Source organism: Oncorhynchus mykiss, chromosome 16 (genome assembly GCF_013265735.2).
Source record: "Oncorhynchus mykiss isolate Arlee chromosome 16, USDA_OmykA_1.1, whole genome shotgun sequence".
NCBI classification, from domain to species: Eukaryota; Metazoa; Chordata; class Actinopteri; order Salmoniformes; family Salmonidae; genus Oncorhynchus; species Oncorhynchus mykiss.
In genome coordinates this window covers 52,042,744-52,054,853 of record NC_048580.1, presented here as the reverse complement: position 1 = coordinate 52,054,853, position 12,110 = coordinate 52,042,744, and the positions used below count along the sequence as shown (strand labels likewise).

General features: G+C 43.0%; 1 protein-coding gene across 4 annotated transcripts in view; it reads left to right on the top strand.

The window, feature by feature from the left end:
* Positions 1-12,110, top strand: part of LOC110492229 (E3 ubiquitin-protein ligase MIB2) — a 70,809-nt gene that overhangs the window by 14,513 nt on the left and 44,186 nt on the right. For all 4 annotated transcript variants that reach the window (XM_021566366.2, XM_036947199.1, XM_036947198.1 and 1 more), the window contains exon 2: positions 6,681-7,070. In XM_021566366.2, the coding sequence (XP_021422041.2) occupies positions 6,848-7,070 (223 nt within the window). In that variant the 5' untranslated portion in view covers positions 6,681-6,847. The remainder of the gene's footprint in view (positions 1-6,680; positions 7,071-12,110) is intronic.

Sequence of the window (12,110 nt, the reverse complement as noted above, 5' to 3'; positions counted from 1 at the left end):
GGTTTTGGCTTGCTTGCGCTCTTGCTTGCTTACAGTAATTATAGGAGGATACAATTTGGTGGCTGAGAATCCTTTTGAATAACCTGGTTGTCCTTTATGGCTGCCCTACTCCTTTTCATGTTGATTTATTGATTAGGTTCTAAACGTGGTCCACCCAGAAGTCTGCTGTACACCTTTGTGGGAAGATCCGTTTAGCATGCCACAAATGTAACCCATTGATTGTGAATATCGATTCCCAGTTTTTCTTCTTTGGTCCGATGTCAGCCAACTAGCCACTGTATCCTACTGGGTTGAGCTAAGCTCCCACTGTGGAACAGTGTTCTTCTAAAGCCAGGATAAGGGCTTGTTGTGTAGGTAGTCACCCCCAGATTCATCCATGCTGGGAGTGTACTTGGCACAGTCATTCCTAATCCAATTTGAATTCTGATATAGATATCAGTATGCTCTGGCAAGATGGTGAAATCCCTGCCTGATCAAGAGGCACAAGCATGGAGGGAGATTGGTAGGCAAATGTCTCCTTTCCCTAATCTCCATAGATCTCTCCATCCAAAGGGTGCATCTCAGTCATTTCAATTATCCCAACCTTTTCTGTTCCAGGGACCAACAAATCACTGTCAATCTCTTTAGGACAACCAGTCAAATTTATCAGTGAATATACTGTAACAGATTAAAGGTTTTAATATTGTTATAAACTATTTGCATTGTGAAAAGTAATGTACATTTGCTTATAATTCCATTAGCCTAATACTCCCATGTCTCAACTGTGAGGCCTATTCTTTTTGGGAGAAACATATGTTAAAAACATTCGGACCACCTGCAGTAGAAAACAACTGGCCTAGACAATCTCTTTATCCTAGTTTATTTTCCTGTATCAAGGGTGATCTGAAAGAACTGCTAGGATTTCTAATGTATTGTTTTCATCTCACCGGTAGATCAGAGCAAATGGAGAAGAGGAACCAAGGATAGGAAGCTACTTTAGACTATCGATACTCACCCGGAGGCTCCCCTTAAACACAGTGTCAGATGACTGGCCAGAGTTATTAATCCAGTGAAGGCAGGTTAAACTGTGATTTTAGGGCTGGAGAAAGAGAGTATGAGCAGCCTGCTTGTTCTCTCTCTGATTCCCCCCCCCCACTGCGTATGTTTTCACGCTTAAGCAGATACCTTTAACACACAAATGACACAGTAATCTCTGTAAACATACAAATATAATCTCAAAAGTAGTATAATAATTTTGTTCGGCCTATTGCTGCTGGATTAAGATGGATTTAGGCCTACACTAAACCAAGTATCTGAATACTTATCATGGGATTAAGACTAAATTAGGCACCAACAAAAAATGCATTTGGTCTACATTGTCAGTTGTATCAACCAGGGTGAATAAATGTTGTTTGTAAGCATAAAGCTTCATAGGTAGTGTTGTATGCATGGGTAGATAATAGTTGCAGGTTCTGTCTGTTATTGGAAGCTGTGAGTGTTAAATAGTCTTTCCAGTGAGAAGTGACAATTAAAGGGAGAGCTGTGAAAAGTTCAGAACTTCTGTAGATTAGGCTACATGCTTGGTTTTAACAAGGGAAAATGTCAAATTTGAGTGTGTTTCACTTTACGATCCATTTGTGACAGGTTTTTATTGGATTCGTCTCTGCTTTTTTCTTGTCCTCACACAAAATGCACAAACAAAATTCTGTAGGCCGTTACGTAAAGGCTGCAAGCCCACAGTAGGCAGCCCAGGCAGGCAGATGAGGAGGATGCAGAGAGACAGGCTGATCTAGTGTGCTCCACATCTACAGGCGGCTGGACTGCCTGCCTCTATCTATGCAGTAGCTCCCCCTCGATTCCCCTGTGTACGGTAGACACAGACCGAAGCAGCATCCAGGAATGCCATCACCAACATGATCAACGTAAATCAACCAAAGCCAAGCATTTGTTGGCCGAGGGACAATCGAGGTAGGCCTCCCCTGCCTCAACAACGGTAGGGTAATTGTCTGTGGTTAACTCAGCAGTTTAAAAAAGGTGACTGTGCTTTTTAGCCTCTTGTTGTGGCTGTGTAGACAGACAGTGTTTCAACAACCGGTTAACTGAGACATTCCTCCTAGTGGTTAAGAGCATTGAGCCAGTAACCAAAAGGTCACTGGTTTGAATCTCCAAGCCGGCAAGGTGGAAAAATCTGCCGTTCTGTCCTTTAGCAAGGCAGTTAACCCCCAACAACAACTGCTCCCCAAGTGCTGATGACGTCGATTAAGGCAGCCCCCCAGACCTCTCTAATTCAGAGGGGTTGAGTTAAAAGCGGAAGACACATTTTGGTTGAATCCATTCCGTTATGAATGGATTCAACTGACTACACTACATGACCAAAAGTATGTGGACGTGCTCGTCGAACATCTCTTTCCAAAATCATGGGCATTAATATAGACTTGATCCTCCCTTTGCTGCTATAACAGCCTCCACTCTTCTGGGAAGCCTTTCCACTAGATGTTGGAACATTGCTGTGGGGACTTGCTTCCATTCAGCCACAAGAGCATTAGTGAGGCCGGGCACTGATGTTGTGCGATTAGGCCTGTCTCTCAGTCGGCGTTCCAATTCATCCCAAAGATGTTCGAAGGGTTTAAGGTCAGGGCTCTGTGCAGCCCAGTAGAGTTCTTCCACACCAATCTCAATTGGTTTCTGTATGGACCTCACTTTGTGCACGGGGGCATTGTCAGGCGGAAAGGGCCTTGCCCAAACTGTTGCCACAAAGTTGGAAGCACAGAATCGTCTAGAATGTCATTGTATTCTGTAGCGTTAAGATTCCCCTTCACTGGAACTAAGGGGCCTAGCCCGAACCATGAAAAACACCCCCAGACCACTATTCCTCCTCCACCAAACTTTACAGTTGGCACTATGCATTCGGGCAGGTAGTGTTCCCCTGGCACCCGCCAAACCTAGATTCGTCCATCGGACTGCCAGATGGTAAACCGTGATTCATCACTCCAGGGAACACGTTTCCACTGCTCCGGAGTCCAATGGCGGTGAGCTTTACACCACTCCAGCTGACGCTTGGCATTGCGTGTGGTGATCTTAGGCTTGTATGCGCCTGCTCGGCCATGGAAACCCATTTCATTAAGCTCCCGACGAACAGTTCTTGTGCTGACGTTGCTTCCAGAGGCAGTTTAGAACTCGGTAGTGAGTGTTGCAACTGAGGACAGGCGTTTTTTACGCGCTTCAGCACTCTGTGGTCCCCTACTGTGAGCTTGTGTGGCGTACCACTTCGTGGATGATCTGTTGTTGCTCCTTGATGTTGCCACTTCACAATAACAGCACTTACAGTTAACTGGGGAAGCTCTAGCAGGGCAGAAATTTGATGAACTGACTTGTTGGAAAGGTGGCATTCTATGACGGTGCCACTTTGAAAGTCACTGAGCTCTTCAGTAAGTTCATTCTACTGACAATGTTTGTCTATGTAGATTGCATGGCTGTGTACTCGATTTTATACACCTATCAGCAAATCCACAAATTTGAAGGGGTGTCCACGTTATTTTGTATATATAGTTTAGACATCCCCTTCCCCTATGCTAAAGTAGGCCATATATGCAGCCTGACTGGCTGGCTGTCTGACTGGTGGGCTGTCTGATTGGCATACCTCTCTTATTTGTGAAAGTTCCTGCCATTCTGCCAACTCAGTCCTCCACATGAATAAGCACTTCCTTCCTGCGTTTGTTGGGTTTCAAGTGGCTGCTGGGCACTAATGCTACATGCCATAGTGTCATGATGAGGGCATGACTGTGTGGCTGCTGTGTCATGTCAGGGGTACAGAGGAAAGCAGTGAGCGTGTTAGGGGAGTCTAATGTCCAGCTGCTCCTCTATGAGTCAGCCCATGTCACACAGCATGGGGCTCAGTGAATGTTGAAGAAGGAACAGGATAAAATCACAGGGCTTCAGTACATGGGTTAATGAGACAAAATGCATGCTGCTGCAGTGTCACTGACAGTATCTCTGGGAGTGGTGTAAAGCTCTCTGATTATTGAGACCATAGAGATCCTGGCTATGTCATAAACTGTCAACGTCCCAGAATGTGGTGAAAATAGCAGCCATATTGGTCAGGGAGAAATCCAAACGAATTTAATTGGAATGAATGCAGGAGAGGCATAATCCTGATTTTATTTACGCAGGAAAATTTAAGCAAGGCATGTGATCTATCAGAAAATGTGTAATAGAATTATTGTTACCCAATAATATTGTCATATAATTATAAATATGGTTTATATGGGTTTTAAACAAATGTTCTGTGATATATACAGTGGCAAGAAAAAGTATGTAAACCCTTTGGAATTACCTGGATTTCTGCATAAATTTGTCATAAAATTTGATCTTAGTGGGGGAGCAATATGTGTTGGACTGCAGAGTGAAGGAAAAGCAGCCAACAAGTGCTCAGCATATGTGGGAACTCCCTCAAGACGGACGGTTGGAAAAGCATTCCAGGTGAAGCTGGTTGAGAGAATGCCAAGAGTGTGCAAAGCTGTCTACTTTGAAGAATCTCATATCAAATATATTTTGATTTGTTTAACACATTTTTGGTTACTACATGATTCCATTTGTGTTATTTCATAGTTTAGATGTCTTCACTACTATTTATACAATGTAGAAAATAGTCAAAATAAAGAAAAACCCTTGAATGACTAGGTGTGCCCAAACCTTTGACTGGTACTGTGTATATATAGCCTCTAAAATATATGTAAAAAGACCATACATTTCAACATTTTTGTTTTCTTGAAAAGCTAGTATATGATACAATATCAGTACTTGTTGCATTTACAACTTGTCAAAGTCCAATCAACTGATTTCAGCCAATAAATGGCTGTGGATTGACTGCATTGTTTGAATGTAGTGTTAGCACATTGGCAGTTAATTAGAAAAAAATGATGGAATCATAACTCTAAAACTGTCTGGCTAGCTAACTAGCTAACAGAGTGCAGATTAAAGGTGCGTTTCGTGAATTCACTCGGCCATCTACTCCAATTTCAGAGCGCTCTCATCTGAGTGTGCCAGAGCACAGAATAACTAATGAATTTATGAACGTTCAACACCTGTTGAATATGGCCAGTGTCGGTAAACGTCAGCAAAAAAATATCATTAAATTGTTGCCAGCAGCACAGGATAACATGAAAACAGCCTAACCAGCTCTGCAAGGGTGAGTAAAATGGTCAGTGAGTTGTTTTTTCATTTGTGTCTGGAAGTAGCTAGCCAACGTTAACCAGTTAGCTCAGGTGCTGGACTGCCGTTGTGAGGTCAGAATGCTTGGATCAACCTTACTCCTCCGAGAGCGTCCAGTGTGCGCTCTGAATGTTCCGAGAACGAAACGCTCTGAATTTAAAAACAGACAATCTGACAATGCTCTGAATTTACGAATACCCAGAGCGCACTCTGAGAGCAATCTGGCACTCCAAAATGAACTTACTAACACAACCATATTCTTAATTCATTATTTTTCACTATCTTATCAATAGAAATAGACAGGAATTCAAGTCAATGATGGCATAATGGATGGCCTCCTGAGTGGCGCAGCGGTCTGAGGCACTGCATCAGTACAGACCCGGGAGACCCATGAGGTGGCGCACAATTGGCCCAGCGTCGTCCGGGTTAGGGGAGGGTTTGGCCGGCCGAGATGTCCTTGTCCCATTGCGCTTTAGCGACTTCTTGTGGCGGGCACGGTAGCAGTGCGGGGTCATTTTTCAGAGGATGCATGGCTCTCGACCTTCGCCTCTCACGAGTCCGTACGGGAGTTGCAGCGATGGGACAAGATTGTAACTACCAATTGGATATCATGAAATTGGGGAGGAAAAAGGGGTAAAAACTACCAACAAAAAAAAGATGGTATAATGGGTGGACTGGAGGTCGTTGCTAGTGTACCCGTAGACAACAACATCTAGGTTAAAGATTACAAGGTTAAGACAACGTGTTTATAATTTCCCATAACTCTTTGCAATTCATGGGACCAGCGGCGCTAATAGTTATCAATGGCACTGGTCCCATTAATTTGTTTATTTAGAACGCTTTTCCATGGAATTATTACATTGTCTTAACCTTTTGGTTTTTTTTTACCTAGAAGAAAAGTCAGATGTAAAAGCAGGAAGTGTACCCATCAATCTGGAATGTGATTTGTTGAATCAACTCAACTGACATTACAAAAAAATTACATTCCATTGCATAATTTGAATGAACATTCAACATTACCATGGAAATGATTGCATCACAATACCAGGCGAGTGTACCCATGAGTTTACCAGTCAAATTGCCAGGGTTAGAGGTTCCAAGCCCATTCTATTTCTATGATCTTATCACAGCACTGGCAAACCATGGTTTACCAATTCCCTGACAAACATGGCTGACATTTATCCCATCATAAGACGGTCCATGTCCATTCTAGTGTTCTAATTCCTAATTCTATGATTGAGACCATTGTTTTAGGGCTTAGGCTGACTTCGTTTTAAAAAATGGTCAAGATCATGAAATTGTTTACCAATGAAGAAGTGCCAGTGAATGGCCAATCTGAGCTAGCCTGTTTACAGAAAAAGATGCTTGGCTGCAATAACTATTTGTCACAAAATGAAAACTCAAATGCCGGTTTTCATTCACATCTCTGCTCGTAGACAGCGCCCCAATTGATTAGATATCTTTTTCTTTCTCTCTCCTTCTCCCGTCAGTCACCCCTGATCTGGTCCCGGAGCCCCTGGTGCTACCCGTGGTGCCCTCCCTGCCCTCTGTGCGGGTCCGTCCTGCCCTTCACAGGCCCCGGAGGCGCAACAACAGCAGCAGCGGAAGCGACCCCACCAGGCCGTGGCCCTCGGGCCCGGCTGGCCCGAGACGCAGCATGGAGGTGGGCATGCGCGTGGTGCGCGGTCTGGACTGGAAGTGGGGGAACCAGGATGACAGTGAGGGTCACTTGGGCACAGTGGTGGAGATCGGGCGGCAAGGCAGCACCACCACGCCCGATAAGACGGTGGTGGTACAGTGGGACAGCGGCACGCGCACCAACTACCGCACAGGATACCAAGGCTCCTACGACCTGCTGCTCTACGACAATGCCCAGATCGGTGAGCATAGCACCCCACCTCAGCTGTTTACACACATATAGACAATGTACTTACAGTGAATTCATAAAGTTTTCAGACCCCTTCACATTTTGTTACATTACAGCCTTACTCTAAAAATTATGAAATTGTTTACCTCATCAATCTACACACAATATCCCATATTGACAAAGTGAAAATGGGTCAGACGGTTGGATGTATGTATTAAAAATAAAAAACAAATAAGTGTTTGCTATACGCTTTGCTATAAGAATCGAAATTGAGCTCAGGTGCATCCTGTTTCCATTGATCATCCTTGATTGGAGTCCACCTGTGGTAAATTCAATTGATTGGACATGATTTGGAAAGGCACACACCTGTCTATATAAGTTCCCACAGTTGACAGTGAATGTCAGAGCAAAAACCATGCTATGAAGTCAAAGGAATTGTCTGTAGAGCTCCGAGACAGGATTGTGTCGAGGTACAGATCTGGGGAAGGGTACCAAAAAATGTCTGCAGCATTGAAGGTCCCCAAGAACAGAGTGGCCTCCATTCTTAAATGGGAGAAGTTTGGAACCACCAAGACTCTTTCTAGAGCTGGCCGCCCGGCCAATTTGAGCAATCGGTGGAGAAGGGCCTTGGTCATGGAGGTATGCCAATCAGGAGTTTGCCAAAAGGCACCTAAAAGGCTCTGACCATGAGAAACAAGATTCTCTGGTCTGATGAAACTAACATTGAACTCTTTGGCCTGAATGCCAAGCGTCATGTCTGGAGGAAACCTGGCACCATCCCTACGGTGAAGCATGGTGGTGGCAGCATTGTGCTGTGGGGATGTTTTTCAGCGGCAGGAACTGGGAGACTAGTCAGGATTGAGGGAAAGATTAGCTAAGCAAAGTACAGAGAGATCATTGATGAAAGCCTGCTCCAGAGCGCTCAGGACCTCGGACTGGGGCGAAGCTTCACCTTTCAACAGGACAACGACCCTAAGCAAACAGCCAAGACAATGCAGGTGTGGCTTTGGGACAAGTCTCTGAATGTCTTTGAGGGGCCCAGCCAGAGCCTGGACTTGAACCCGATGGAACACCTGAAAATAGCTGTGCAGCAGCACTCCCCATCCAACCTGACAGAGCTTGAGAGGATCTGCAGAAAAGATTGGGAGAAACTCCCCAAATACAGGTGTGTCAAGCTTGTAGCGTTATACCCTAGAAGACTTGAGGCTGTAATCGCTGCCAAAGGTGCTTCAACAAAGTACTGAGTAAAGGGCCTGAATACTTATGTAAATGTGATATTTCTGTTTTTTTAATCTATTTTTTATACATTTGCAGAAATGTCTAAAAACCTGTTTTTGCTCTGTCATTATGGGGTATTGTGTGAAGATTGATGAGGGGGGAAAATGGTATAATACATTTTAAAATAAGGCTGTAACATCGCAAAATGTGGAAAAGTCAAGGGGTCTGAATGCTTTCTGAATGCGGTGTATATACTGTACAGTGCCTTCAGAAAGTATTCCCACCCCTTGACTTTTTCCTCATTTTGCTGTGTTACAGCCTGCATTTAAAATGGATTAAATTGCATTTTTTTGTGTCACTGGCCTACACACTCCATAATGTCAAAGTGGATTTATGTTTTGTGAAATTTTTACAAATTAATAAAAAATGAAAAGCTGGAATGTCTTGCGTTAATAATTATTCAACCTCTTTGTTATGGCAAGCTTAGATAAGTTCAGGAGTAAAAATGTGCTTAACAAGTCACATAATAAGTTGCATGGACTCACAAAGAAGGGCATCTACTGGTAGATGGGTAAAAATACACTGAGCAAAAATATATACGCAACTTGCAAGAATTTCAAAGACTGTACGGAGTTAATGTTCATATAAGGAAATCTGTCAATTGAAATAAATTCATTAGGCCTAATTTATTGATTTCACATGACTGGGAATACAGATGCATCCCTTGGTCACAGATAACTTTTTTTTTAAGGTTGGGGCATGGATAAAAAAAACAGTCCGTTTCTGGTCTGACCACCATTTGCCTCATGCAGCGCGACATCTCCTTTGCATAGAGTTGATCTGTTGATTATGGCCTGTGGAATGTTGTCCCACTCCTCTTCAATGGTTGTGTGAATTTGCTGGATATTGGTGTGAACTGGAACATGCTGTCTTATACATCGATCCAGAGCATCCCGAACATGCTCAATGGGTGACATGTCTGGTGAGTATGCAGGCCATGGAAAAACTGGGACATTTTCACCTTCCAGAAATTGTGTACAGATCCTTGCTCCATGGGGCCGTGCATTATCATGCTGAAATATAAGGTGATGGAAGCAGATGAATAGCACGACAATGGGCCACAGGATCTCGTCAAGGTATCCCTGTGCACTCAAATTGCCATTGATAAAATGCCATTTTGTTCATTGTCCGTAGCTTATGCATGTCCATATCATAAACCCACCGCCACCATGGGGCACTCTGTTCACATCATTGACGTCAGCAAACCACTCACCCACACGACGCCATCTGCCCGGTACAGTTGAACCTAGGATTCATCCATGAAGAGCACACTTCTCCAGCGTGCCAGTGTCCATCGAAGGTGAGCATTTGCTCACTGAAGTCAGTTATGATGCCAAACTGCAGTCAGGTCAAGACCCTGGTGAGGCGATGAGCATGCAGATGAACTTTCCTGAGAGGGTTTTTGACAGTTTGTGCAGAAATTCATAGATTGTGCAAACCCACAGTTTCATCAGCTGTCCAGGTGGCTGGTCTCAGACGATCCCGCAGGTGAAGAAGCCGGATGTGGAGGTCCTGGGCTGGCGTGATTACACGTGGTCTGCGGTTCTGAGGCCGGTTGGACGTACTGACAAATTCTCCAAAACCTGTGTAATGATCATGCTGTTTAATCAGCTTCTTGATATGCCACACCTGTCCCGTGGCTGGATTATCTTGGCAAAGGAGAAATGCTTACTAACGGGTATAAACACATTTGTGTACAATATTTGAGAGAAATACGCTTTTTGTGTGTATGGAACATTTCTTGAATATTTTTTTTCAGCTCATGAAACATGGGACCAACACCTTTACATGTTGCTTTGGCTTTTTTTATGGTGGTTTTGGAGCAGGGGCTTCTTCCTTGGTTTTGGAGCAGTTCCTTGGTTTTGGAGCGGTTTTGGAGCAGTGGCTTCCGGCCTTTAATTTTGTCGATATAGGACTTGTTTTACTGTGGATATAGATACTTTTGTACTTGTTTCCTCCAGCATTCTTCACAAGGTCCTTTGCTGTTGTTCTGGGATTGATTTGCACATTTCGCACCAAAATACGTTCATCTCTAGGAGACAGAACGCGTCTCCTTCCTGAGCGGTATGACGGCTCCGTGGTCCCATGGTGTTTATACTTGCGTACTACTGTTTGTACAGTTGAACGTGGTACCTTCAGTCGTTTGGAAATTGTTCCCAAGAATGAACCAGACTTGTGGAGGTCTGCAATTTTTGTTCTGAGGTCTTGGTTGATTTCTTTTGATTTTCCCATGATGTCAAGAAAATAGGCACTGAATTTGAAGGTAGGTCTTGAAATACATCCACAGGTATTCCTCCAATTGACTCAAATTATGTCAATTAGCCTATCAGAAGCTTCTTAAAGCCATGACATAATTTTCTGGGATTTTCCAAGCTGATTAAAGGCACAGTCAACTTAGTGTATGTAAACTTTTGACCCACTGGAATTGTGATACAGTGAATGACAATTGAAATAATCTGTCTGTAAACAATTGCTGGAAAAATTACTTGTGTCGTGCACAAAGTAGATGTCCTAACCAACTTGCCAAAACTATAGTTTGTTTACAAGAAATTTGTGGAGTGGTTGAAAAACACGTTTTAATGACTCCAGTGTATGTAAACTTCCGACTTCAACTGTGTGTGTATAAATATTTGCTGCGAAGAGATATCGCTTTTGGTCGCAGGTTCAGGAATGGCTGAAGAATTGCAACATTTACCTGGAGCTAACTCTGTAAATCGCACTGCTGGGTGATTTTAAAAGTTTATAGTCAATCGATCAATAATATAATACTTTTAGAAAAAAAAAATCTTTAATTTACAATCTGTAGAAACTATGAGAATAGAAAGGTTCAGAACTTGTGTGAAACATCATAGCAGATTAGAAAAATATATTGCAAATGGAAATCAAAACTGGATGGTGTTAAGAGATAGATGGGAAGGGTTGAGTGGAGCTGAAGGGGGAGACTAAAAACAACAAGATAACTAATGTAAAATATACTGGTCCGTAAAATGTTTATAGGTTCAGAACTTTTGTGAAACAGCCCAGTTAAAAATATATTGCAAATAGAAATCAAATCTGGATGGTCTTCAGCGATAGATGGGAGGGGTTGAGGGTAGCTGACAGAGGGGATCAAAATGAAAAAAAAAGTGAACTATTGTCAAATACATTGTGTCCGTAAAATGTATATAGTATGACTAAGCTGGAAGTAGAAGCCTAAGTGTTGTTGTCCATTGGTTTACTCCAATTAGGGGAGGGGTGGTAGGAATAGGGGAACACATATAAAAACAGAAAACAGGATGCACCTGAGCTCAATTTGGAGTATCATAGAAAATGTCTGAATACTTACGTAAATAGGGTATTTCAGTTTTTTTATGAATGTGCAAAAATGTCTAAACCTTTCTCTTTGTCATTATGGGGTATTGTATGTAGATTGATGAATGAAAAAAAACCGAATGTAATAATTTTTAGAATAAGGCTGTAACGTAACAAAATGTGGAAAAGGGGAAGGGGTCTGAATTCTTTCCAAATGCACTGTATCTAATGTATTGTTTGTATATCATTTGTTATTTTTAGGTATTGGTCTCATCTTTGTGACTCAAGCAAGGTTCCTCAAGCTCATGTTTACTCAGCATCGCAGAGCAAAGGGCATCTCTCTCCATCTCCGTTTCTCTCGACTCAAGCAGGAAACAGGCAATACAGCCCTGTTTTAGAATCGGCTGTATTAGAATTGAATGCCAAGTGCTAATGCAGGATTCATCTGCATTTTCCCCATTAAAACAGAATTGTTCTGCCTCAG